The sequence below is a fragment of the Leuciscus leuciscus genome (assembly GCF_965113295.1).
Source record: "Leuciscus leuciscus genome assembly, chromosome: 5".
In the NCBI taxonomy this organism is placed as follows: domain Eukaryota; kingdom Metazoa; phylum Chordata; class Actinopteri; order Cypriniformes; family Leuciscidae; genus Leuciscus; species Leuciscus leuciscus.
The window spans coordinates 37,542,651-37,570,094 of NC_138729.1; the positions used below are offsets into that span (position 1 = coordinate 37,542,651).

The 27,444-nt window shown below is 36.5% G+C and overlaps 1 protein-coding gene across 13 annotated transcripts in view; it reads right to left on the bottom strand.

Annotated features, from left to right (window-relative positions):
* Nucleotides 1–27,444, bottom strand: part of trpm3 (transient receptor potential cation channel, subfamily M, member 3) — a 140,522-nt gene that overhangs the window by 67,302 nt on the left and 45,776 nt on the right. For all 13 annotated transcript variants that reach the window (XM_082170785.1, XM_082170776.1, XM_082170779.1 and 10 more), the window contains exons 2-6: nt 6,408–6,487; nt 5,789–5,990; nt 4,743–4,956; nt 4,395–4,519; nt 3,111–3,282 (exon numbers count right to left, since the gene is read on the bottom strand). In XM_082170785.1, the coding sequence (XP_082026911.1) occupies nt 3,111–3,282; nt 4,395–4,519; nt 4,743–4,956; nt 5,789–5,990; nt 6,408–6,487 (793 nt within the window). The remainder of the gene's footprint in view (nt 1–3,110; nt 3,283–4,394; nt 4,520–4,742; nt 4,957–5,788; nt 5,991–6,407; nt 6,488–27,444) is intronic.

Below are 27,444 nucleotides of genomic sequence, written 5' to 3' on the forward strand. Positions count from 1 at the left end.
TCGGGTAAGGAGTCGGGTAAGGAGTCGGGTAAGGAGTCGGGTAAGGAGTCGGGTAAGTGTTCTCTGAGGGGACAACAAGTCCAGACAATGGTGAACTGCAGAGGGAAGAGTTATATAGTGCTGGATGATGATCAGTGAAGATTGGTGACAGGTGACAGTGATCTCTGTGATTGTGAAGTGCATGCAGGTGAGGGCCAGGAAGGATGATGGGAAACGTAGTGAGGAGGTGGTGACTATCTGATGACCGTGACACCCAACACACATTCATATTGGACCGTTTACGCATATTTCCCATGTGAACTAGGAATTAAACACTGATTCATCTCAGTAACACCCCTCATCCTCCTCTTCCTGATTCCAATCAGACTGCACCTAATCCAGAACAATGAAATTGATTCTCACATCTCATCTAATCCTGCAAGGAAATCTTCATTGCATCCCGTGCACGGTTCTCTTTCCCTCATCTGAGAAACACTCAAAAAGACCTCCTCACTAGCCCAACAACAGCAGGCACAGGTCTGTAATTCATTTTAATTCAGTACCACTGCAGTGCTTGTCAGAATATGAATACATAAGCCGGGCCGCAGCCTACCACAATTCTTCCAAAACAAAGAGATTTGATTCCATGTTTGAGGGTCTTTGTAGCTCTGTGAGCCTCATGGTGATAGCTCAGAGCATTATTGATGTTCTTCTAGTGTTGGAAAGGACAGGTAATAAAATAAAGAAATGAGCTCTGCCCAAAGCCAGAGCAAACACCACCATCACACAGCTGATGCAACAGAAAACAGAGAGAGAAAGAGAAAGAGAGAGAGAGAGAGATAGGTGGCTGCGGACTGAGATATGGCTCAGATATATGAACCTTCTGTTATGAGAGTGATGTCAGAATAAACTGTTCTTATCGCAGTGTGAATATGTGTCATGAATGTGTCACGGGATGATTTAATGAGCTTAAACATGTTTAATCTGTTCTGCTAACAGGGCTCAAACATGTTTGAAGTCTGAAATTTCTACATGCTAGAGGGTTGGATGTGTTATAGGTTTTGCCCATTTAAATGTCAAGGCAGTTGCCGGTTTAAATGTTGATTATTTTAAGTGATCCGTACACATGCTGCTTCCTACGGATGAATCAGCGTGGGTGAGGCTGGTGTCATTTTTGATGTGAATGATGACGCCTGAGCGTCCCTTTGACTTCCCAGCCCCCTCTATTACTCCAGGCATAGGATGACAAAGGGAAGTCCACAGGTCACATGACAGAGGTCGATCTCTAGCTCACTTCCTGTTGATGACCTAGCGCTGTATATGGCAGGTAATATGGAATGGCTCATTTGGTGCTGTGGAAAAGTGTTTATGTATTAAATTGGCTAAATTATAAATAAAAATAAAAATATTGAATGATATCATAACTGAATACATTTAATAATTAATTTATTTTATTTTATTAAATTATAAAGATACACAACGTTGGTGACGTATCATGTCTGCTGGAGGGAAAGAAATGTAAAAATGCTGGGACAAATTCACTTTTGGTTAAAAAACCCTTGCATTTCAGCTGCATTTCAGTGTCTTCTATGGAAGATGCATTTCAGCCGTGAATCATGGCAGAGTCGACAAAGAAAACGCGGTCGAAAGAGTCAAGGAAAAGAAAACGAGAAAGTGACCGCGTGAGGAACTGGACAAGAGACCACTCGGTCAGGCTTTCACTCGTTAGCGAGAGCTAAAAAGCAGCAAAAGATGCAACAGCGATGCTGACCGGGCGTTCTTGTTGATGGACAAGTAAGTAAATCTCTTACTTGTAAAGTTGCTTCTCAGTGACTCAAGGGTCGCCGTTTGACAAAAAAGGAAAACTGCATAGTGTGCCTTTAAATACACAGACAAACAAGCTTAATAAGATCACAAGGGGGCGTGGCTAATAAGAAACACCTGGGGAGACTAATCAACATTAAACATAACAAGTAGGGTGTCCAACCGTTCCGTATAATACGGAATCGTCCCGTATTTGACACATAAAAGTCTTGTTCCGTATTGAAATGATACGGAACGCACTTTGTTCCGTATTTTTGAGAATCAATTCAGTGCAAATCCATGACAGACACATAGCTTCTAATATATGTCAGAACGAAGACAAGAAAAAAAACCCTGACGGTGCGGTAGATACTAATTTCTCCCTCTGTTTGTCTATGATCAGCGTAGCATTTTTAACATCTTGGAACATCATCAGAGAATCCCCTTTTAATTGGTCGTTTCAGTCATTGTGAGTCACGTATCGTAGCAACGATGACGACAAGTGACAACAGCGGGAAATGTAAAAATGACTACCTCCGAGCAGCCGGCGAAAAAGAAAAGAGCACAAAAATATAGAATTGAATGGGAAAATGACTACCCGTGGCTGGAATGCGTGAGGGACAATGAATACTGTTGTGTTTATTTTTCTTCAAATGCAGTCTAAGCCGATGAGTTTTGAATGTTATATGTTGTTTAAGTTAAAAATAAAATGTATTATAAAGTAAACAAATCCATGGTTCATTGTTGGCATCAAGCCTTTATATTTCACATCTATGTGGTTCAGTCTTTTATATTGATTAGGCCTACTTTGCTATTCTATAAATATATAGGCCTAATAAGTTGTATTATAATATTCTATAATGTATGATACATATTTATCTAAATGTATCAATTAGTTTCCACAATATTCACCAGAAGTCATAATTTCATGGTCAATTACATCATGTCAACTGACCCCCCTGTTTGTGATTTATTGCATTTATACCAACTTTAATCTGAATGTGTTCCTTCAGCTGAATGACGTTTATTTGATATCTTTACGCGAGTAAATGGACTGTATGGATATTATCTGGCAGAGTGCAGTAGCGGAGGGCTTTGTGCTCTCAGTGCAGTCAGCTATGAATCTTGCAACTCGTGTAGCGCTTTTGACGTTGAGCCACAACCTCTGTGGGTTTTTGAAGATCAGCACAACAAAACCTAGAAGAAGTGACTGAGGATATAAGACTATTATAACCTCTCTAGAAAATAATTTAAATGCACCATTGAATTTGCAGTTTGGAGTAATCAGCTAAACATTAGCATCTTTAATTACTTGCAACTGTACTCACGCGTGTTGATCTTTTGCAGAGAGATGTGTTTCTCTAGCTGTCTGCGCAGTTTGACTTCTGCTCCATACTTTCCGGTGGTGCCATTATCAGCCAAAATGAAGTGGGAGTGTAGGCTGTTGAGTACTGTAAGCTTACTAAGAGGGTTAGACATTGTCTGGTACGGCCGGACCACCTGCAATACACACAGCATGAAGTAAAAAGAGGCTGTCCAGGGATGTTCAGTTCAGGATATGAAGAATGACACAATAGTAACAGTGGCATGTTACAAAAAGCAGAGTAGCATGCACAAGTCATCAGTGGACAGAAGATAAAACATTCCGTAAACATAGTGAGCAATTTTGCATATTTATAATATAATAAAAATAAATAACTGAATACAAGTAGTATATAAATAATATATAAAAATAAATATTGTAATATATAAAATGAATATATACAAAATTATAAATAAATAATTAATATTTTTCAAAAAAATTTAATTAACATGAATCAAAATGTTTTAGTATTTTAGTTGCTCCCCTTTTTGCCTTGTGCTTTAGAGGAAGCAAGAACATCTGACTGTCTTTACAAATAGTCACGTGATCAATGCCACAAATTTGCTTTAAGTGACCTAGAAATAGTGAACACATAGTGTCTTGTTTTTTCAAAACATCATTGCTAAAACATTCAGATATCCAACCAGACCAGACCAGACTAGAGAGAGTGGAGGGGTTGAGTGGGGCTTTGAGAGAGATTGAGAGAAAGACAGAGCCAAAATTGTGTATGAGTAAGGGGGGATAGAAATCAGTGGTTATAAATAAAGAATGATTCTATCTCTGTGTCTCAGTTGTGCATCAGTCCTCAGAGACACACCGACAAGCTGAGGTGAAACTGAGTAGATATATGTAGTGGCTCACACACAAATTATTTATAGAATTCTACTTGACACAGAATACATGCAGAGACAACATGAAAATCATCCTGTTGTGATCTGGAGATTAGATTTTTTGAATAATAATTCCAATATATCAATTTGACTATTTCATTATTATTTAACGAAAGCACATTTTTTGAAATCTGCCATGATCCAAGCCAGATAAAGTCTTACTGGTCATTTAGAAAAATATAATATAATATAATATAATATAATATAATATATTATATTATATTATATTATATTATATTATATTATATTATATTATATTATATTATATTATATTACAATACAATACAATACAATACAATACAATACAATATAATATAATAGGTTTAGTAATTAAATTTATCTGTAGTCGAGTCACTTACATCTTTGCCCACCAGGTCTTCCTGGTTCTCCACAATCCCCCAGGGGGCAATGCCAATAGTACAGATCTTCCCCCTTGATTTGGAAGCGTGGTCTTTCAGAGCATCACCAACATGCCTGATGACTCCTGAAGAGACAGATAATGGAAGAGATAACAGATTCTCAGTGTGAGAGATATCACACAAGGCATCATGGACATTGAGATGAGTGCACAGTTACACAGACATCTTCATCCGCCATTTATCTCTAAGAATGTAGATAGTATCAGACTATAATATTGACTAGCATTTCTCAGTAATCTACTCAGAATCTTAATTAAACTGAAAGATACATTAACACCTCGTACAGACCAGTGTTAACTCCTCCAGTGAAGATCCAGGCCCCAGTGGTCATGGCAGCCTTGATTAGACCCTTGCCAAAGACTTGCTTGAGTTTGGGCTGCAGCTCGAAGTTCTGAAGTCCTCCATGAACAGAGATGAGCAGCTTGGGAAGCTCCAGTTGCCACTCCTTCGTCATCAGATGCAGCAGTAAGTCTGGCTTAGTGTCAAAAGACACTCGTACATACTGACAAAACATAAAAGTGAAATTATGACATAATCGTTTAACAGTAAATATAAGGTTTTACACTACCATTCAAAAGTTTGGAGTCTGTAAGATTTTTTGTTATTTCTGAAAAAGGCTATTATGCTGATCAAGGCTGCATTTGTTTGATAAAAAAAAATGGGGGAAAATTATGTTGTTGTGTATTGTTTACTGTATAAATCATTACAATTTATGTGATATTATTACAATTTAAAAGAACATTATTCTATTTGAAAATATTTTACAAAGTAATTTATTCCTGTGATGGCAAAGTCTTCAGTGTCACATGATCCTTTATAAATCATTCTAATATGCTGATTTAGTGCTCAAGAAACATTTCTTATTATTATCAATCTTGAAAACTATGCTGCTTAGTACTTTTGTGGAAACCATTCAGGTATGTCAAGCTGTACTTGCTGGGATTTAAATCAACATGTAGGTAAACTCTGTGTTCCTCTTAAATGACTTTCATTTTCCGATAATGACAGTTGTATAGTGTTAAATAACAGCCACATTTCTGGTACATGATGTCTACTTACCAATATTCAATACATTTCCAATTAATAAAATAATTTTGCTCTCTACATTTTCATCTGCAGTCTTATTGAGTAAGACTTATTGAGTATGTCCTCTGAATTACTGACTTTATGGCTGTAAAATGGATGATATTTTGAAGCTCAATCTGGCAGGATCAACAGATATTAATAATAAATGTATTGCAAAAGGTTCTAAAAGGTTCATGAATATTTTATCTGAGTTATTTTGAGCACTTTGAGCATCAAACCATTGTTAATAAGAGACTAAATGCGTCTACCATTGCTTTGTTGGAGTGTCCACCTCCCTGAAACTCAATGGTTCCAAAGGCGTCAGTGGGACTGAGCTGGGTGTGCTTGCTGATGGACCACTTCTCTGACAAGCTATCATTCTTTGGCACACGATCTGACTTCTCATTCTGATTGGATGAGATGCTGGGGGGCAGGCCAACATGTTGACCAATTAGACGGCCACAACAGCACCTGTGACAGAAGACACAACCCGTAAAAAGAGTGAAATTAAGTGAAAGTCAAAACTGTCAGGAAGTCATTTACAAAATCCTTATTTGCAGATTTTATTAAAGGTTTTAGAGAGGCTTTGAGATTTACATTTCTCTGCCAGATTAATTACAGCGAAGCTAACAAATTCTTTAAAAACAGTCTAAAAGAAGCATTTCGAAAACAAGATCTTCATTACAAGCGTTCACTTCAGCAATCTGTAGTGATTCTTTAGATGCTCAGTGGTACCTTTAGATGCTCTAACAGTTTCGAACGAGGCCACACTAATGAAGAATGATTTCTCTTTCATTAATAGTATCTAAGAGCAGCTTAAATCTGCTATTTGTTTGTTAAAAATTCACCTTGTTGTGCAGAGACTACAACAGTGGTGGCGGTACTCACCTATGGGGGTCTTTGGTGCTTACAATAATGTGCACACATTCTCTCTTGCTGAAAGCTCTTTCTATCCATGATTTCTGTGCCTGGGGAGAAACACAATATGTATAAGTTACAGAAATCACTAGAGGGAGAAATGCCAGCTTCCCGCATCCACTAAAGAGACCAGTAAATCCCAAGCAAAAAATAAATAAATACAATGTACACATTTCACCAGCCTCTTTACATTGCAGCAGAGGGAAGTGGTGCTTTATTGTACTTTAGGCCTATTTGATCATGATAACCTATTCGCCAATTGTTGTTCATTCAGAGTTATAATTTCTATGGTACATATAAAAATAGTACATGGTTTTTATGATTATGAACTGGTCTCTTGGTTTATGTTTTACTTTTTGAAGTATTTTAATTATTGCCATCTTATTTTTTAATCATAGACACTATTGTTTTCTTTTTTTATTCCTGTCAGTGCTTTTGTCATGTGCATTGATGCTTTGGCAATATTGTGAGTATAACAATCATACCAACAAAGAACATGTAAATTGAACTTTTAATGCTTTTATTCAAAGGTATTACAGGCCCCGCATTTACAAATGAACACACTGTCTGTTTGCATGAGTGGCTTGCTCTAATTCAACATAACAGCAGCACCGTCTGTGAACGCACCTCAAAAACAGCAAGTGGTTACACAGGCACTTACCCCACAACTAGACTTCCCATGGTACACCATTACTCTTATAAAAAGCTAGCCTGAGGTAGAGAGGGAGGTGGTACTGGGGTTTAGCTTTTACAGGAAAACCCCCATGTGATGACTCAGTGAATCCAGGGCGCATCACTGACAACCCACATTCACACATTGTTACGCCAACATGAACATGGATAATGTAGATCAGACTGAACTCAATGCTTTCTGACAGAGCTGCTGTGAGAGCAGCTCACTGCTCTGCTGTTGGTCAAAAACAATGCATTAACATTTCTTTTTTGAGGTCTGAGAGACCCCAAGGCTATTTTAACTGTTTAAAAAACATCATTAACATTTAAGAATGGGATTGTCACTTCACAACCTTTACTCATCTTATGAGAACTAATTATAAACAATAAAGTTTCATATTTGGAATGATACATTATTTATTGTTCCAGAGAACCCAATTATAAAACATCAACTAATGTTATATATATAAAACACTTAAAAATAAAATCAATTGTTTTAAATGGTACACTTTTTTCTTTTTTTACAACGTAGGCATCACAAAATTAAAAATGAAAGCATAAAACATACAAAAAATTTTACAAATAAAATTTTAATTTTGAAATTGAAATTGAGATACATCTGAAAGATCTTAAAGACTATGTGAGTGTTAGATGATGGCAGATGTAATCTAAATCTAAAAATAGCTGGCTCATATAGTTTAATTTTTATTTCAGTTTTTTGTTATTTTAGTACATCAGGTTAACCTAAATGAAAATAAGAAATGTTGCCTTGGCAACAAGCTGAATTAAAGTTAAAGTGTATTATTATTATCATACTTACAGCATTGTGTCTCTCGAATCTCAATATTAAAAAAAGACAATCAAAAGGGTTAACAAAAAACAGCTTCCAAATGTGCTGATATTAACAGTCAAGCAAAAGAGAAGTAAAATAGTTCCGGAAGTAACAGCTGAATTATATTAAACGCAACTGGGATCCCTAGGCGTGATATCTCTGTAATTCTGCTCAAGTGTGATGAACATAATCAGTTTAGTCTCCAGTGTATTCCTGTGTGTGTTTTTAATGCGATAACGCACCAGGTAAGCTACTGTCTGCAGGTGATGTCAGAAAATGCAGCACACATTGGAAACAATTATTAGTTGAAAAGACCTCATAAACTTCTAATATACTTATTTTCTTTTGCTCTTATCTTGTTTGTGAGTGTTGACATGATTCGTAGGGATCTCCAGTCACAGCGGAGAGCTGTCAAAAGCTTGTGGTGTAATTATGATTTGTCCTCAGGATTGGCGCCCTGAGAAGCAAAGAACAGCTTTGCTCCTTGTTGGATATATCTCAAAATCTATAGGGGATATGTGCCAACAGGTAATGTTATGGAAGGTGGAGCATTTGGGCATGTAGACAACGAAAGCCCCCCCCCCAAAAAATCTATATATTATGAATATATATGAATATATAATATATTATGCAATATAATATGCACCAAAATATTATCAAGTAAGTGCAAAAAAAGAAAAAAAGAAGAAAATTTGTATATTTTGGAAATAGGTATTGGTATGTAATGCATGTATCAATGTAATGAAATTTAACAGCAAATTCATACTGTCAGAAGTTGAATAGTCTATCAAAGTTAGCACTCATTAATAACTTTAAAATTAGCACTTTATTAATGACTTAATAACTTACTTTTGCAGCCAAATTCTTATATTAAAAACGAACTTTTTACTTTTTAAAAATGTATATCATCAAATGTATAATAATTTAATTTCTTATAATAATTTTAATTATTATGATATAATATTAAATCATTAGAAATTACCTGCTCTTATCGTCATCTTCATAAATAAATCCAGAAGTAAGAAACCCATCATCATTTTGCAATCCAGATATTCACAGCTGCAGCTTCTGCTCTGTTGAAAGGCCGGGGACTTTAGAGGCCAAACACACATGCTTGTGGCCTTGTTAGCTGAACTCAAATGTGTTGGGACTTCAGGATTAATCCCTTCTGAAAGTCTCACAGACAAAAAAAAAAAAAAAAAAAAAAAAAGTCAGGACGCCCCCCTCAAATCCTGTTCCGCTAACCCAATTTGACACCCCTACAATAACAAACTCCCAACAGCGGCATCCAGATGGGAACATCCATGTTTCCCTCTCTCTCAATCATGCACACATTTGTGACACATTTAAACACACTTTTTCTTTGCATTGGTTGTCTAGAAAATCTTAGCATGATTATTCTGACTTAAATGGCAGTTGTGGTCAGTGTCTGTCCCTTCACCAGAGGGCCTGTCAGAATCATCTCACACTTCTGTGCATCAGCAAAATCCTTTACAATCACCGCACACAACACCAACAACTAATTATATGGGGGAGGATCAAAGTATCGCTTGGTTGAGCGGCGATTAACAATGGCCATCACCTTTTTTTTTGTGACATATGGTAATTATATCAGCCCTGCTGAACTTACATAACCCCCTTAACGTATTTATTAAAATAAAGCAGTCTGAAACAGATGGAATCCTCTAAGCTGTCCATCATGCTTCTCCTCCCGGTTGAGCAGCTCAAAGACTGATGGGAAAGAAACCTGTGTATATATATATATATATGTGTGTGTGTGTGTGTGATCAAATTTTTAGCATAGCACATATATAATATTCTAATTTTACATTTGTACTTTAGAGGGGATGGATATAATTGACAAGAGGTGTAAAGTAAAAGTAAAATATATTTATTACATCAACTCAACTTGCTATTAATTGCATGTTGCAAATATTGCAGTTCAAATCTGAAATTGTGTCACTTTCATTTTACCATGTCAATTTATGGGCTGAATACATTTACTGAACAAAACATTTCATTTGTATATTAATACAATTTATTTGTATAGCTCTTTTTAAACATTTAAAAAAAGAAATTACTACTGTGAAGATGAGCAAAAGCATTTTGACAAAATAGGAAGAATAAAGAATAATACAAATAGAATAAAATAATTTAAAAAGTACATAAGTATAATAAATATGATCTATATATTAGAACTAAATAATAATATATAATATAAAATAAATAAAATATTAAATAAATATCTTGCTCCTCTATTTTTGAAACAGCTGAAAACTGTTAGTGGTAACTCCTGCCTCCAGTATCCCCCTGCTCCTGCCCCTGCCCTGGCCCCTACTGAGGTGTTGGGATCTCAATAAAGGCACTCTGCTGAGAGTTCATTTAATGTAGATTAGAGTTTAATTTCCAACCTGTTTAGCCTAATTAAAGCCTCTGGAGATTAGTTAAAGATACAGGGGCATTGCAGGATCGAGTATGGCAACATTTATAACATAACAGAAGAGAGCAGCACTTTTGTACAGGGAATAGAGAGTGCTACTCAGGTTAAGCAGTGAAAGATTAATAATTTAATTTGAGGATTATTGGCATCAGCGTTCCCCATCTGAGCACAAGAGAAACATTGCTTTGCTATATTTCTAAGAAATGTACACTTTGCTAGTGATCTTGGGTAGCTGTGCTCCTTAAAGCTCCTTTGCAAAAAGAAATGCCTCACTGGCAAGCTACATAATGCAGATGAACTAATATGGTAAATGATCCTATGATATGCTGAGTTGATAAAAAAAAAAAAATCTTATTATTATCAATGTAAAAAAAATAGCTGTGCTGTTAAACCATATGATCCTAAACAACATAAACATCTAAACCATTTGCTATGACCATAAGCCTGAGTTTAGGATAGATGTGATCATGACAATCTTCTTCAGGCACTGAAATACCTGTAAATGGATTTTGAAGCCTCCGCAGAGGACAGATCAAGATGTTTTCACAGGAAAAAAAGAGAAGGCACAAGAAGAGGCTTTTAAGTTCCATTAGGTCTGGAATTAGCTGAAAGCTTTTAGCAACTGCAAGGTCACAAAGAGGTAACATGAATTTACTCTGAAGGTTCATTGCTGAAATTTGCATAGAAAGCTGATTGCATGATTACTGTTAGCAGATTCACAAACACCCTATACAAACGGTTGAATATTGGAAAGCGTGGAAATCATGTGTAAAGGTAGAGACTATTGATACTTCACTTGAGAACAGAAAAAAACGCTTTTACAACAACCAAACAAACCTTTACGTTTTGATGGTGAACAACACGGCTATAATGGTCCACTAGACTAGCATCGAACCACCATTAATCTGCAAATTCAAACTGATTATTACGGATGGTCTTTTTAACAGTGATCAAACAGACTCCGATCCGTATTTAAACCAGTAGTGTGGAAGAGTCCTAGTTCCTTTGCACAACTTAAATACAACACTAACATGACTTTACAGGCACAAATGGCCACATAAACAGACACACATTCTCCCTTTCACATATACATTCAATATCTGAATATACAATCACAGGGCTACCCACCCCTGTTCATTTTGACAGGCCCTCTCATGCTCTCTTTCTTTTCAGTATCCTGCAGCAGCTGCTTACTTTGGCATGAAAACATGCAAGGGATCAGGCTATCCATGAGAGATATGCGTGTACATGTGTGTGTCTGTGTGCTTTGTGTATGTAATACACCCAGCTTTAGTAACAGCCTAAACGGTTCGTTCTGTGGTTAACTGGACATTTCAAAACATTGCAAAGAGCATTGCTCAGAGTTACCTCATTTACCAAAGATAATTTACAAAATGTCCAAAGCTGATGGGTTTCAGAACAAATCCTCTTGAAATGATGCAGAAATAGTAAAGCATACTGTAATGAGGCAATGTATTTCCCAATATTCTTTAAAAAAGTTGTGCCAGTAATCAACACATAAAGGCAATCATAGGTTCCCCTTACACCCATAGCATTAACATGAATTTTGTATCCAGTTAATATCTGGATATTTGATAGTGGGATTGCATATATAACTTGATTCAAATGTGTCTCTATTAGAGCTGCACGATTCTGGATACAATGAGATCATGATTCAAATAGAGATCACAATTCTCCCACGATTTCGGTTTCGCAGTAGCCAATGCGACATCTAGAGTATATATCTATACCCGCCCGCGCTCTCAGATCATTTGGACGCAGCTGTGTTCAAGAGGTAAAAAGAAACGATATAAATACTGTTCGTTTTCTCACACAAACCGCTCGTTTCGTGTCTTGGGCCATCAATGTGTACTTACGATGGGGAATTGTTTAATTTGGACGATGGGGAATTGTTTTAATTTGGACTCTGTGCATGCTCTTTGAGACAGTGACCATAGACCTGCATTATATGACTGACAGACAAGAACGGTTTGACCTAAAAATATCAAAATTGAATCTACTGCGGAAAAAAAGACACCTACATCTTGGATGCCCTTGAGGTAAGCTAAAACATACCAAAATTTAATTTCAAAGTGAACTATCCCTTTAAGACCAACCCATTCTAGATTTCCGAGATCCACCCACAAAGTTACTTGCGTTTTGCGTTTGATACTTGAGTTTCAGATCGTTAAAATAGGGCCCAATGTGTTTTTGGTGAATTTACATCTGACTTTTTGAAAGATTTATTTTTGCCTTTTTAAATCAAATTGGAAAGAGGACACAAAGCAAAGTGGGAGGTGGAATTGGGAAAAGACCACAAGCTGGGATTCGAACTCAGGTCGCTTGAAGCGCAACAGCACTACCTGTCATAGTGCTGCCAACAAGGCCATCACTCCCATATACAGTACATCTGATTTTGAATGTGGTCAAATGTGATCAGATCATCGAAAATGCATGTCTTAGATTTAGCTACATGTAGTAGACCGGTGTCAATCAATTCATTTCATTTAGCAGAGGCCTTTAAAAAAGGAAATCTGTGATTATTTTCTAATGCTTTGCCATAACACCCAAGTATATAAAGTGTTTAATTTTAAAGCACTAGGAAGCTCTACACATTTATTTACGGATGCGCTCGTGTTACACAATAACAGCAGTGTTCTGAAGCCAATTCAATCAGCTTTCGATTTCAAACGTACAGGCTCTCCTGGCTCACAATGAAGTGCTGTATTACTTGAGAAACCTGAGCAACCTCTATCAAACAAAGGCTAACAAACATAAGCTGGTAAAAAATCCTGCCAGTTCCTGAGAAATGCAAATCCCTGTAGGCAGAATAGGATTAGCGTGTATAAAATAATGACCATAACTTGGCAGAGTATCTTCTTGAAATAATGGACGAATGTCACACGATGTGAAAGGAGAGGTAGATAAAGAAAAATAAGTTACAGACTATGAGCGAAGTTTGTGTGAATGCAAATAAGCTAGTAAGTGTGTGTGTGTGTGTTGTTTAGGGAAAGCGATAGGCACACATAAGCAGTAATTAAGTGACTAAGGCAGGGCGGCACAGCTTGTTTTATCCACGTCGGGGACAATCCATCTGTAGACCTGCAAAATAAGCACAGGCTCCCTTTCCCATAGGCCTCCCCGGTCCCAGAATGCGCCCCCTCAACCAGCTCTTAATCACTTGTGGCATGACCATTCTGCCTTTCTGCAATGACTACATGAGGACCTAATTCTCCCTGCCTATCCGAGAAAGAGACAGAGAGTGAGAACAGCTACACTTCAGTGCTGCCATTATCACAGCATTGCTACAAAATGATAAGTGTTACAGTAGATGAAGGTTGTCAGGAACGCTCTCTCTTCTTGGCAGAAAGATGAAATATTAATCTTTCAGCAGCGGACAGATTGGCAAAGCCTTGTGACGGGATCTAAGTCGACCAAAATGTAGAACATTGTTTAGCCTGGCAGGAAAAGATGATTGATGATTACAGCATATGGTGTTGTTTGGTACCTGCTTATGAATACAGCCTGGAGTAAAGTAGACCTATATTTACGCACTGAACATACACACATACTGAGTTCTTGCTATATTATATAACACTTTTTTGGAATGTCATACTGTAGTATTCAAATGGATTATTATAATGTATGTTGCTCCACTCTACACAGCGGTTTGCAAGTGCTTTACGACTGCATTGGAAGCCTGACACCCCTATAATTTTATTTTAAAAAAAAAGGTAAATATCATGTCACTCATCTATGTATAAATAATCTATATATATTACAGGTCACTTGAATAAAAGTGTATATGGTATCACAACAGCACTACTGTGTTGTTTGTGATCCACTTACATGAATCTGAGCAGGATTCTGTGAGTAAGTCCAATCCAAATTTGAATGTAATGAAGTCAAAGAAACTTATATACTTATACTTTGTGACTAGAAAAACAGTGTTTAAAGGCACAATATGGGATTTTTTCTCCACTAGGGGTCGCTAACCTATTTACAATAACAAAGGCGTAGATTGATGACGCAACATTTGCTATGAATTATGGATTTTGTCGTCAACGTCAAGCCGACCGATCTAATAATGTATATGGATTACTGAATACATCGATGCTTTTATCATGACTGTGATATGAAGCAGTTCGGGATTGCTAAGAGACAGCTATCAGCTCCAAACGCGACGCGAGTCCCGCGGATATAAAAAGAATATGGACATTTCATTCTACCGAACTACACGCAGAATTACTACTCACAGGTCAGTTTATTAGACAAATTAAACTTGAGAGGTAACGCAGCGCTGTTTCACTTGGTCTTACATTACACTATCACTCTAAACTGCATTTGAATGTGTTGAAATGTATGTGTTAAAGGTATAGCGGAGGATGTTTTACTTCCTGGTGGGTAGTCTAAACTATTGGTCCTCCTAATTGTCAATCATTCTGGTGAATCAATCAAACTTTTCAAAAAGTGGAGAGGGCGGGTCTTATCTAAAATTTGGAAAGATCCTCCGCTATACCTTTAACGTTAGTTTGTCTGTATGAGACTAGCAGTAAGCTAGCTAGATCAACATTAGAATAACATACAGATCATATTCTAACATTTTATCATTGTTGAACTATATAACCTTGATTAGTTTTATGTAAATGTGCTCACCTGTTTAATAAAGTACATGTAGGAGTTGTCGAAGTCTCGGACGTGGAGCTCTCGTTTATATAGTGTCCATGGGAGCTCTCGACATCTCGAAAACACCGCGCTGATATTTATTCTCGGTTTAGTTCTCCTTTTTTATCCAAAGTCTGCTTGCCATGGTCCATAATGTTTGAACGAAACAACAACAGCGTGTAAATAGACATTGCGAACTACACAGTTGTCCGCGTCAGTTTGGTTACTATCAGAGGGCTCTGGTTCATAGCTCTGATTGCCATGGCAGCACGAGCGGAAACCAGAGACAACACGGATATGACGCCATTGACGGCGACAAAACGGAAATAAAGACACGGTCCGTGTCTTCGAATTAAAATATTAATTTCTCTGGATTTAGAAGTTAATTGGAACTGTCGGGATAATGTAAATACACAACTTTAAAAAATATATAACATAGATATAGTGATTTTTTATATTTTTAAATAAAAAAAAATACATATTGTGCCTTTAAATGATAGAACTTCAGAATGATCGAAAGATAGATCGAACGAACAATAGATAGATAGATAGATTTAAAATTGGACAGCCAATTATTGAAAAAGTGACATACTGTACATGACTGTCAGGCCCTGTCATTTAGAAACACTGTAGTACAACGGAGGGCTATAGGGTTACGTTTATGGTTGGTTTATAAGAATGTTTGTCAGAAACAAGCTCTCTTTAAATTACAGGGTTTGGGCTGTATCTTACTCCACCTGCAGGGTTATGCATTCCAGTATTTATGTGTATGAGTTGACATATATTTTGTTTATAAAGCTTAAAATGCAACATGCAGTAAATGCTATACAGTGTGCCTAATGGTGTGACCCAGCCACCCTATCTCACATACACAAAGCCATAAGTGATATTCTACCATACACCCACACGCCTGTACACACATGTAACCGGCTTCCAGAAATGAAATATGAACTCGTTTTGTGTTTGAGAAATGTCTTCAACATGTGTCAACACATACATCTGTTTTTCTAGGGTACCCTGACGACTATAAGTTACATGGGTCATTGGAACCAATAGTTTGAGTGACCATTTCGTAGTTAAAGACTTTACTTTACTTTCCTGTTTATAGTTAGAGCCTGGCCAAATTCAACCTTGAAGAAGCTGTGTGTCGGTGAGTGTGTTATAGTCTTCTTGGTTACAGGTTAAAGGCCCACTGAAGTGCCTTGGCATGTGCAGCTTTGTATGATGCATAGACGTAATTTCCACTGAAACAGGAAGCTAAGGCGGGACATATTGAATGGCTCCTCCCCCTTTCCAAATAGCCAATAACATTTAGTTTACCTCAGAGACTGCATGTCGTACTTGACAGCACCATGGAAGCGAATCCGAGCACTGATGATAAGTTGGATTCAATAGTAGAGGTGTAAATAAATTCTAGCCATTTCATTCCTAAACAACAGTTGGAAAACGGAATAAAACTCGAGCAACCAAACACACATCTCCAACCAGTGGCGTCATTTTGTTTTAAAAAGTGGGTGGGACAGGTGTGTTGGGGGGAGGAGGTTGCTATACAATGCTAAAATATAAGTACAATATATGTGTACAATAACAATTTTTGTAAAAAATAACATTACGATGTCCAGAAATCCATAGATCGGCATATGTAACTTGTGTACTTTCATGGTTTAGTGGTAGAACTTTTGCCAATCGTGTCAGAGGTTCTGGGTTCTAATCTGCACTTGTATAGTTTTTTTTTTTTCTCATTAAAACCGAAGATGTTTATCAGTGGTTGTATATCAAGCAGGGACACGTTTGTGTGCATTTTGTTTTGTGATTTCACCGTAACGAATAGAGTCTCCGCAACGGCGATAGATTGAAGCGCACATCCGAGTGAAGACTATGTGCGAGCCACAAGAGAACACTGTATCCGCACCACTGATAGCAGCAGCAATGAGCTCAGCAGCTTGATTTTTAAAAAAAAAACACATTTTAGCGTTAGAACGCCTCTTATTTGACAAACGAACGAAATGAGTGCCCTGCTAGTTAACTGGAGATGTTTTATTTATTTGTATTAAGTACATCTGTGCTGCAAGTTGTTTCAAAAAGTGGTGGGGACAATATCGACCCTGGCAAAAACCCATATTTCTCCGCGACGTGTCAGCGATGGCCACTTTGACCAGGTGGTTTTTATAGCATGGGGTCGGGACACTTTACATTCTAGAGAGCATTTCATTGGACAGAATATGTGATGAGAAGATGAAGTCCGCTGTGACGTCATAAAAATCTGTGATCCATTTTAACGGAAGTGAGGGACAGTAATTTTGAATGCTTATCTCCTAAATGTGTATTTTGTCATTGTTTTGGAACACACCAGCTTATTCATAACCTTAAGGCTAACATATTCATACTAAAAGCCAGAAAACGTACATTTTGATTTCAGGGGGCCTTTAAGGAGCAACTGCATTATCGGAGATTGACTGACTTGTTGTTCTGGACAGGCCGGCGCCCAGCAACCCAGATCTGCAAACTGGACGTTCACGTCGTGTCTAAATTCAGGGTCTCAGTGTCAGCTGCATAATTAAATTGACTGCACTTATGACTCCGGGTCTTAATTAATCATATCTGGTCCTTGGGTCCTGTAAATCTCCTAACAATAGATTATTGTTCTTATTGTTCACCTTATGGTGCTGATATTCTCCTACAAACACAAGAAATTATATAGCCTGCTATAGACAGATTATTGTCATAATTTCTTGTCAATTAAATGTTGCAACAGTTGACTTAAGAGCTTAATACTCCTTTTGAGTGTTATTTTGACCAGCTTGACCATCCAGGATGACTGTTTTTTTTTTTTTGGTTGTTTCCATTCTGCCCGCTCCCGCTTCTTTTAATTGAGTGAGTATTGGTCTGTATTTTCATGTCAAGAAGTGAAAGGTGTGAAATTACCTTTCTCCCTGCCAAAGTCACCCTCGGTTTCCTCTATAATAATGAGCCACTCCTCTCCTCTCCCCTCTTCTCACCCTCTGTTCTGTGAATGGATGTGTTCTCACCCAGCAGCATTATTAAATATGGAATACTGGAGGACTACAGAAGATAGACTTAGCGGCATGTGAGGTCGAATTGACCAAATGGCCACCCTATCAGTCGCTTTTCATATCAGATCAAAATAAGACATGTTTCTTATTAATGGCTTTAGAAAGGAATAGAAATAGCTCACACAAAATGTAAAATTCTGTAATCATTTGGGTGTATTCACACCTGGAAAGTCCGCTAGTTCACTTACTTTGGTCCGGACCAAATAAAATGTAGATTTTTTTTGTTTGGTGTGGTTCGCTTTCACACTGCCCTTTTTGCAAGTGAACCAAAATTTGTAAACAAAACCACACTTGTGCTAAGGTCATCAATTTTTGGACAGAAATTCTCAAGCAGGGAAAAGCAGGAAGTGCAAAAACAGGCAATTTATGGAGATCTTTATAGTGCAATTTTTATTCTTTTACTGATTTGGTGTCATCAGCTACTAACGCAATATGAAGAAACTTACGAGCATCATATGATACAATGTCATATATACGATGTTGTAATTAGGATTTTGCGAAGACGAATATGTGCTGCAAGACCGTTGTGGCGGAGAGAGCATGCTCTTAACTGATAAAGGTAAGGTGCAGACAACATTTTTATGAGGCTCTGCCTCCTCACAACTCCCAAGTTTGTCTGCGAACTGCCATGCTAAAAGTGCAAACTGTCAACAAACATTTGTCCTCATCCCAGAATGCACAGCGCAGCTGACTACGGCAGCTGGTTTAGTCCAAAAATGCGCAGTTCTTTGGCAGTTGGGTCTGTTCGAGGTCGGATCACGTTCTCACTTCACACGAACCGCTCCAGAGTTTGTTTGAAAGCGTACCGAGACATCCATACGCTTGTTTGGTCCGCTTTTGGTGCGCACCCAAGTGCGATTGCTGCATTCACACCTGCCCAAACGAACCGCACCAAGGGGGACAACAAACTCTAGTGCGATTCAACCGAACTAAATGAGGCAGGTGTGAAAAGCACCCTTAAGTCTCATGTTCCAAACCAGAAACAAACCTGTATCAGTTTTGTTCATTTGCAGAACACAGAAGATATTTAGAAAAATATGTTTTTTGTCCATATGATGAAAATAATAGGGGTCCAGAGCTGTTTTTCCCCCACTGATTTTCACAGTAAATAGACAAAAACAATATCTTAAACTAATACAGGTATGGAATGACATTAGGGTGAGTAAATTATGCCAGAATTTACAGTTTTTGGTGAACTGTCACTTAAAGGAGTATTTCCTCTCTCTGATATGCACCTTTTTCCTGAGCAAATGATGATCGCCACCATGATGGATTCTAACTTCCATTAGGATGTTGTCCTGTTCTGGTCTCCATTGGAATCCATTGTTAAAACAGGGTAAAAAGAGCACCTACATTTAGGGCTGTGCAATTAATCGTAATTGATTTTCAATTTCGATTTTGGTTTCCAACGATTATGAAAACAAAATAATAGAGGTAATAAGGATTAATCTAGATTTAATGTGTACAGTAAGACTATGTTATGTTATTTTAAATTTAAATTATTCAACTTTTTGTTTAAGGCTATTACTTTTCTGAATACCACTGTTAGTTACTTCCTGAAAAACGTTAAAAAAAAAGTTTATTTAATTTGTATTTTCGTTCTGTTGTATTTATTTGTCTCTTTTGTTTCTAATTAGTTCCTTTGTTCTTATTGTATTGCTGACTGTTTACTTGTCTTATGTAATTATTATAAGGATTATAATCGAGCAGAAAACCGAATTATCTGAATTAATTAAACAGAAACTTTTTGAAAATTACAAAAAATTTAAATGCATATGCATACGGTAATAACATTGCTGGCTCTCTTGCCACAGCATCACAGGGTTGGTACAGCAAATTATTCAAGGACCTAACGCACTTTTGATCAGTGATAAACCTTGGGATGAGATCTGTGAATCAGGCTACATGATGATTGGCTACATGATGATGTCACCATCAGTAAATAACCAACAGGTCATCCCCAAAAATGTTTCTTGGCTTTCTTTGCCATAGCAAATGTGCCTTACAGACATGCAGTTACAGCCACCAGAGAAAAAATAACATAAAAAATCAAACATTAAAGAAACGGTCTATTGTTGTCCCAACACTCTTTTGAACGTATTTGTATTAACAATTTACAATTTTGAGTAAAACATGCAATATTTAAGGCAATCAGTTTCCACAAACTGTAAAAATATTACCTTGGTTGAACTCAAAAATAATTGAGGCAACTATTTGCATCAGAATTTTGAGTATTTTGAACTCAACTAATTTATGTTTGATCAATTAGACATTACATGTTTTCACCATGCACCCTTAAGTAATACCAACACAACTTTCCTCATTAACACAACACAAATACATAGGCCCGGTTTCAGACAGGGCTTAGATTAAGCCAGGATTAGGCCTTAGTTCAAATAGGGCATTTAAGTAGCTTTTATAAATGTGCCTTAGAAAAAAATTGAGACAAAACATGTCAGTGCAAGTTGCTTTCAGTTAAAACATCTTAAACATGCATTTTAGTCTGGGACTAGGCTTAAAGTGTTAGTTCACCCAAAAATGAAAATTCTGTCAGTAATTACTTGTTGTAAAAATGTTGTTCCAACACCGTAAGACTTTCGTTCATCTTCGGAACACAAATTAAGATATTTTTGATGAAATCTGAGAGCTGGATCACTCCTTCATAGGCTTCTAGGCAATTTCATTCTGACGGTCCAGAAAAGTTAGTAAAGACATTGTTAAAATAATCCAAGTGACTACAGTGGCTCCACCTGAAGTTTATCAAAAGACGAGAATACTTTTTGTGCGCAAAAAATATATTGACACAATATATGAAAAGCGGCAATTCATTATGTATTATTCAATATATTGACACAAAATATTATTTCATATATTTTATCAATATATTTAAACCATTTAATATATTTATCATAAATATATGGTAATACATTTTCTCCATAAGGGTATGCACTCATTAAACTTTGACGGGTGAGGCACTGACAGAAGACATCATTGCGTCACTGTAAAGTAATGGTACTATAGCCATGCGCTTTTTAAAACCATTTTCATAGGTTTAACATTACATTATCAGCTAAATACACCGGAGACCGAAAATGTAAAGGATAATTCCGCTATGAATCAGGCGAGACCTCTGTGTTCAGGAAAGGGGTGGATACTGTAGATAATAAAATATCAACATATTTCATCGATGGTGATTGGCCTTGCCTTCGCTGCCAGTCATTTTCTGGATCTATAGCTGTCCATTGTAACCTTGAACGCAGGTCAAGGCAGAATCATTTCTGAAAGGAGCATTAATCAAGGAGTCACTCTGCCATGAAAACCATCTAATTGGCTACTGTTATAAACCAATGAGAAACATTCAATTAAACGACACTGAGTATGAAATTACATATAGTACCTTGTAGAGCTTTTCCTCTCTTTTCCACATTTTGTCGAATGCTGAATTATTATAACAATACTTTCATCAATGATATCACCCCTAATGGAAGCCCTTCACCTATCAATGATTTCAGGCAGAGGAAAAGGTCTCACTTTTCCACATTATAAAGGAAAAAAATGTCCCAACCCCCCATAGCTCATTCCATCCCTTGATATAAGTGACTTTCATTCCTTCAACCTTAATCTCATTACTATTGCTGTTTCCTGAGAACACTAATCCAATGTTAAAGGAGATTAAATACACTGCATTAAAAGGACTGCAGCTGTAATATGAGGGACAGTGTGGAAAATAGCTTACTCTGGTTTTGTGCCCTCAAACGTTATGAACCGCTATGTTCTTCAGTGGTAAATTCTTTCAGTGTCAACAGAGATGCTTTTGAAGGTTATCACATTGCAGCAGGTCATTCAGAATGTAACTGTTCTGTCGAGAAAGTCGGAAAACAGAAGCAGAAAACCCCCAATATCAACACACACAACAGAAATGTTTCCCTCAATTCGCAGCACCGCGGTTTTTCATCTGGCCACATTCGGAGGATAAAGTGAGAATGCATTTTCAATTTGGGGTCTGTAATAGAGGGTGTGCAGAACTGCTAGTGCAGAGAAAAAGCCATTCCTCCCCCAACCTTGCGCTGACACGCACACACTCATAGAGCGCATGCTCCCTTTTACTTTAGTATTATGTATTTATGGTGAAGCTTTACAATCTTTTATAAATATCCTTTAGGGTCTGAATCAACAGTTTTTCGAAATGCTAAATAGTGCAGCGTACAACAACAGAACAATACAGCCCACTCAAAACAGGGATCCTAAAAAAGCTGCCATTACATCGTTACTTCCAAATGAAAAGAATACGTTTTATAGACATATGTTGTGACATTAGCATAATAGTATTTGGCTTTGTAATCATAATAAGAAGACTTTAAAAATGACATGCACAAATTCAAATATTGGATTCAAATGATAGGCATTTTTATTTTCCATCATCTCAGTAATCAGCCTACCTACCAGTGTGCTGTGATTAGGATTTCAACCCTGTAATTTAATATAACTCGCAGTGCATGTGCCACACAGGGAATTTTCACAACGCCAGAGACTCTAAAGTCAGTGACAAAAACAAATAATCAATTAACTTCAGGCATATTGGCAAAACCAACATCTACCAATACGAATTCAAATAAATTCTCAAGCTTCGAATGCTGTTTTGCCTAAAATAAAATGGTGTTGTTTACACAATGACCCGAATTATCTTTCCCTTTAAAACTAAGTATTGCGGAAAGCACTATACAAATAAAATTGACTTGACTTGATGAACATAATGCAAAATTCTGCCTGAAAAACCTATAAAACAGTAAACAAAACAAAAAAACACAAAAAAACGTCATCACTAGTTAAAACTGGGACATCCCATTTTGAAAGTGTTGTAGACCCATGAAAATGCTAATTCTGAGGGTTGAAAATCACCCAGCTTCCTGTTCTGCCCTCACAAAGATGTCACAGCACCGTAGCCAAAACCTATTCCCCAGCCTTTTCATTCAAGTGTATTTCAAGCATCACACCACATGTTACGGCTATGATAACACAGAGGAACACGGACCAACGTAATCATAAGGGTTTTAGGAGGGAAATTGTTGGTAAGGCTGACAAAGAGCACATCCTTTCAGCACACAGAGAGAGAGAGAGAGAGAGAGGATTGTGTTATGTAAACCTCTCCCTCTACCCAGTATACTGTTGCCAGCCGCCCAAGCTCTCCACTGCGCCCAGTCTGTTTCCTTTGAACCCAGCTTCTGTCATCTGCCAAGGGAAAGAAAGAATAAAGACAGGAGACATTGGGACAGACCTATGCTTCCAGCTGAGAGCCTCTTCATGATGATGTATGTAATGACTGAAATGCAGTGCGACAGAGGTCTGGATAAACACAGCTCAGACTTGCTTTGGTCACACACTCTCTGCTGAAATTATCACAGTCAGAAGCTCTAGGGCAGCAGTCCTCCTCCAAACATCTCCCCACACTGATCTGGAAAGACTTGACAGTGCAGAGAACATGACAGACAGACTACCCAAGCTGAATACATCAGATCAGCTTATATACTGTACAGTGGCCTCAAAATGTGGACTCTTATGTCACACTTAAAGCAGGGCTATGCAGTTTCGGGAATTTCTTCGCTGTATTCTCGCTTTTTGCTCACAGGTTTCCCTATAGAGCACCCCCTACAGCTTCGGAATAGATATTTGACAACACTGTCAAAAAACTCGTTGGCGACTCTCAGATACCAGAGGCTAGTAGATCAACGACATCAAAGCAGATGGGACATTCTTTAAAACGTCTTCTTCATTCGGGTTCGAACAGCGTGAGGGAGCGCAATAATGACAGAATTTTGGCCGTTTTTTTTTGCCATAAAGCATTTTTTTGCCATTCGTTACATCGCGAGACCTGATATCACGCGATATTTTCTGACGTTGCAGCCGGCGGCCAGTAAAAAAGTTACTTAGTTCACCTTTAATGTATGAATGAAACCAAGTGGAATTTGGACTTTTCAAGCAAAATATAAAGCTTATTACATTTCAAATGATTAAATGATTGATTGATTTAAAAAAATAAAAAAATAAAAAAGCATTTGGACATTTGGTCTGGTTGTTAGAATGATTAAAGGGATAGTTCACCTCATTTACTCACCCTCATGTTGTTCCAAACCTTGAATCAGTTTCTTTCTTTTGTTGAATATGAAAGAAGATATTTTAATGAATGTTGGTAAACCAGACAGTTGACGGTATACATTGACTTCCATTATGTGAATTGAATTGAATGTGATTAGAATGTAAATCGAATTGAATGTGAATAGGATCGATTCAAATCAAACCGAATGTGAAATTAATTGAATGTGAATCAAATGTGAATCGAAAGTGAATCAAATCGAATGTGAATTGAATCGAAAGAGAATCAAATCAAATGTGAATCAAATGTGAATCCAGTGTGAGTAAAATCTGAATCGAATGTGAATCTAATGTAAATTAAATTTGAATTGAATCAAATGTGAAATGAATTTTAATCGAATCAAATGTGAATCAAATGTAAATTAAATGTGAATTGAATGTAAATCAAATTGAACTGAAACAAATGTTACATTTATGTAAATTAATTGAATTAAATGTGAATTGAATTAAATCAAAATTAAATGTGAATTAAATGTGAATAGAATTGAATATCAATCTAATGTGAATTGAATCAAATGTGAATCGAACTGAATGTGAACAGAATCAAGTAATCGAATGTGAACCAAATGTGAATGGAATCGAATGTGAATCTAATCGAATGGGAATGTGAATCTAATGTGAATTGAATGCAAATTGAATCCAATGTGAATTACACTGAATGTGAATCGGATCAAATGTTAATCGAATCTAATAATTGATTTGAATTTAACCGAATGTGAATCTAATCGAATGTGAATCGAATGTGACTCTAAGCAAATGTGAATTGAATGTGAATCTAATGTGAATTGAATGTGAATCTAATGTGAAAAGAATTTAATTGAATGTGAATCGAAAAAGAATTGAATGCTAATTGAATTCAATCAAATGTGAATCTATTGTGAATTGAATGTGAATAGAATTTAATGTGAATATAATGTGAATCAAATGTTAATTGAATCGAATGTGAATTTAATCAAATGTTAATCGAATGTGAACAGAACCGAATAAGCGATTCAAGTCGAATCGAATGTGAAAAATTAAATGTGAATCAAATCAAATGTAAATCGAATGTGAACAGAATCGAATAATTGGTTCAAATCGAATGAAATGTGAATCAAATGAAATGTGAATCAAATCGAATCTGAATTGAATCGAGTGATTGTGTCAAATTGTAAATTGAATCGAATGTTAATTGAATCAAATCGAATATAAATCTAACGTGAAACAAATTGAATGTGTTCAAATGTTAATCGAATGTGAACAGAATCGAATAATCGATTCAAATCAAACCGAATGTGAAACAAATTAAATGTGAATCGAATGTGAACCTAATGTGAATTGAATCGAATCAAATGTGGACCAAATTGAATGAAATGTAAATCGAATTTTGAAAAGAATCGACTAATCGGTTTGAATCGAATATGAATTAAATCGAATATTTAAATCGAATGAAATGTGAAACGAATCGAATGTGAATTGAATCAAATGTGAATCAAATTAATCGAATTTGAATTTAATCAAATGTGAATCGAATTGAATGTGAATCAAATAGAATATAAATCTGTGAATTGAATCGAATGCGAACTAAATCAAATGTGAATTGAATCAAATGTGAATTGAATCAAATGTGAATTGAATGTGAATCTAATCGAATGTGAATTGACTGAAATGCAAATTAAATCAAAAGTTAATTTAATCGAAACAATTGTAGATAAAATGTGAATTGAATAGAATCTAATGTGAATTGAATAGAATCTAATGTGAACTGAATGTGAATCGAATCAAATGTGACGAATGTGAATTGAATGTGAATCAAATCGAATGTGAATTGAATGTGAATTGAATTGAATGTGAACTGAATGTGAATCAGATGTAAATCGAATTGAATGTGAATTACAAACAATATTTTTTTGTGTTCAACAGAAGAAAGAAAATCATACAGGTTTGGCACAACATAAGGGTGAGTAAGTGATGACAAAATGTAAAATTTTGGGTGTAACTATTATGTAGGGTGAACCTAATGTGATACTGTGGTTCCTCTGCTAGGACACAGGGGTGATCTCAAGGAACAGCCACAAAAATAAATAAAAGAGACCAGTCGGTTGAAAGTAACTGCAAAAATAGCTCAAAAAGTTAGTTTTGAGAAAACACAGAGTCTCATTTGGTTTTATATTTTTAACTGTGAGTATCCTTAGTGATACCGATACATTTTAACCAAATGTGAGGTGAAGAGACTGGGCTGCAATTTTTGAGTAAAAACAATAATCTTGAATTGCTATGGAAACAGAAAGTTCTGTCAGTACGTCTTCCTCCAATTAACATCCACACACACGCATATGGGTGTTTCTTCAACTATGGGCACTTTTGGCCCTGTGGACTTTCATAAAAAACTCTTAAAACACTTTTCACACTCTCACTAAACAATTTAAGTTATCCACTAAAATTTTCCAACAGTGCACAGCATCGTTTAAGAGTTTGGGGTCGGTAAGTGTTTTAATGTTTTTGAAATAAGTCTCTTATGCTCTCCAAGGCTGCATTTATTTTTAAAAATACAGTAAAAATAATATATATGAAATATTATTACATTTTAACTTTTTTTTATTGTAAGAAACAAAATGTGAAAATGTGAATTTAAAATACCTGTTTTATATTTATATTTTAAATAGCAATGTATTCCTGTGATGGCAAAGCTGAATATCAGCAGCCATTACTACAGCCTTCAGTGATTTTATTGTTATGCTGCTTAATATCTTTGTGGAAACTGTGATACTTTTTTCAGGATTCTTTGATGAATAGAAAGTTTAAAAGGAATAGCGCACACACACACACACACACACACACACACACACACACACACACACACACACACACACACACACACACACACACACACACACACACACACACACACACACACACACACACACACACACACACACACACACACACACACACACACACACACACACACACACACACACACACACACACACACACTTTGTTTTGCTATCCTTGTGAGGACAAGGACATTATACAAATTTCTGTCCTCATAAATCACAAATACACACACACACATATATATACTTTATATAGTGCACTGTACAAGCACCACAATCTGTTATTTCCCCCCTTCTTTTAAATTTCTACTACAGTGTAATTTTTACTACACCTCAAATTATGTATTGTTTTTGATAA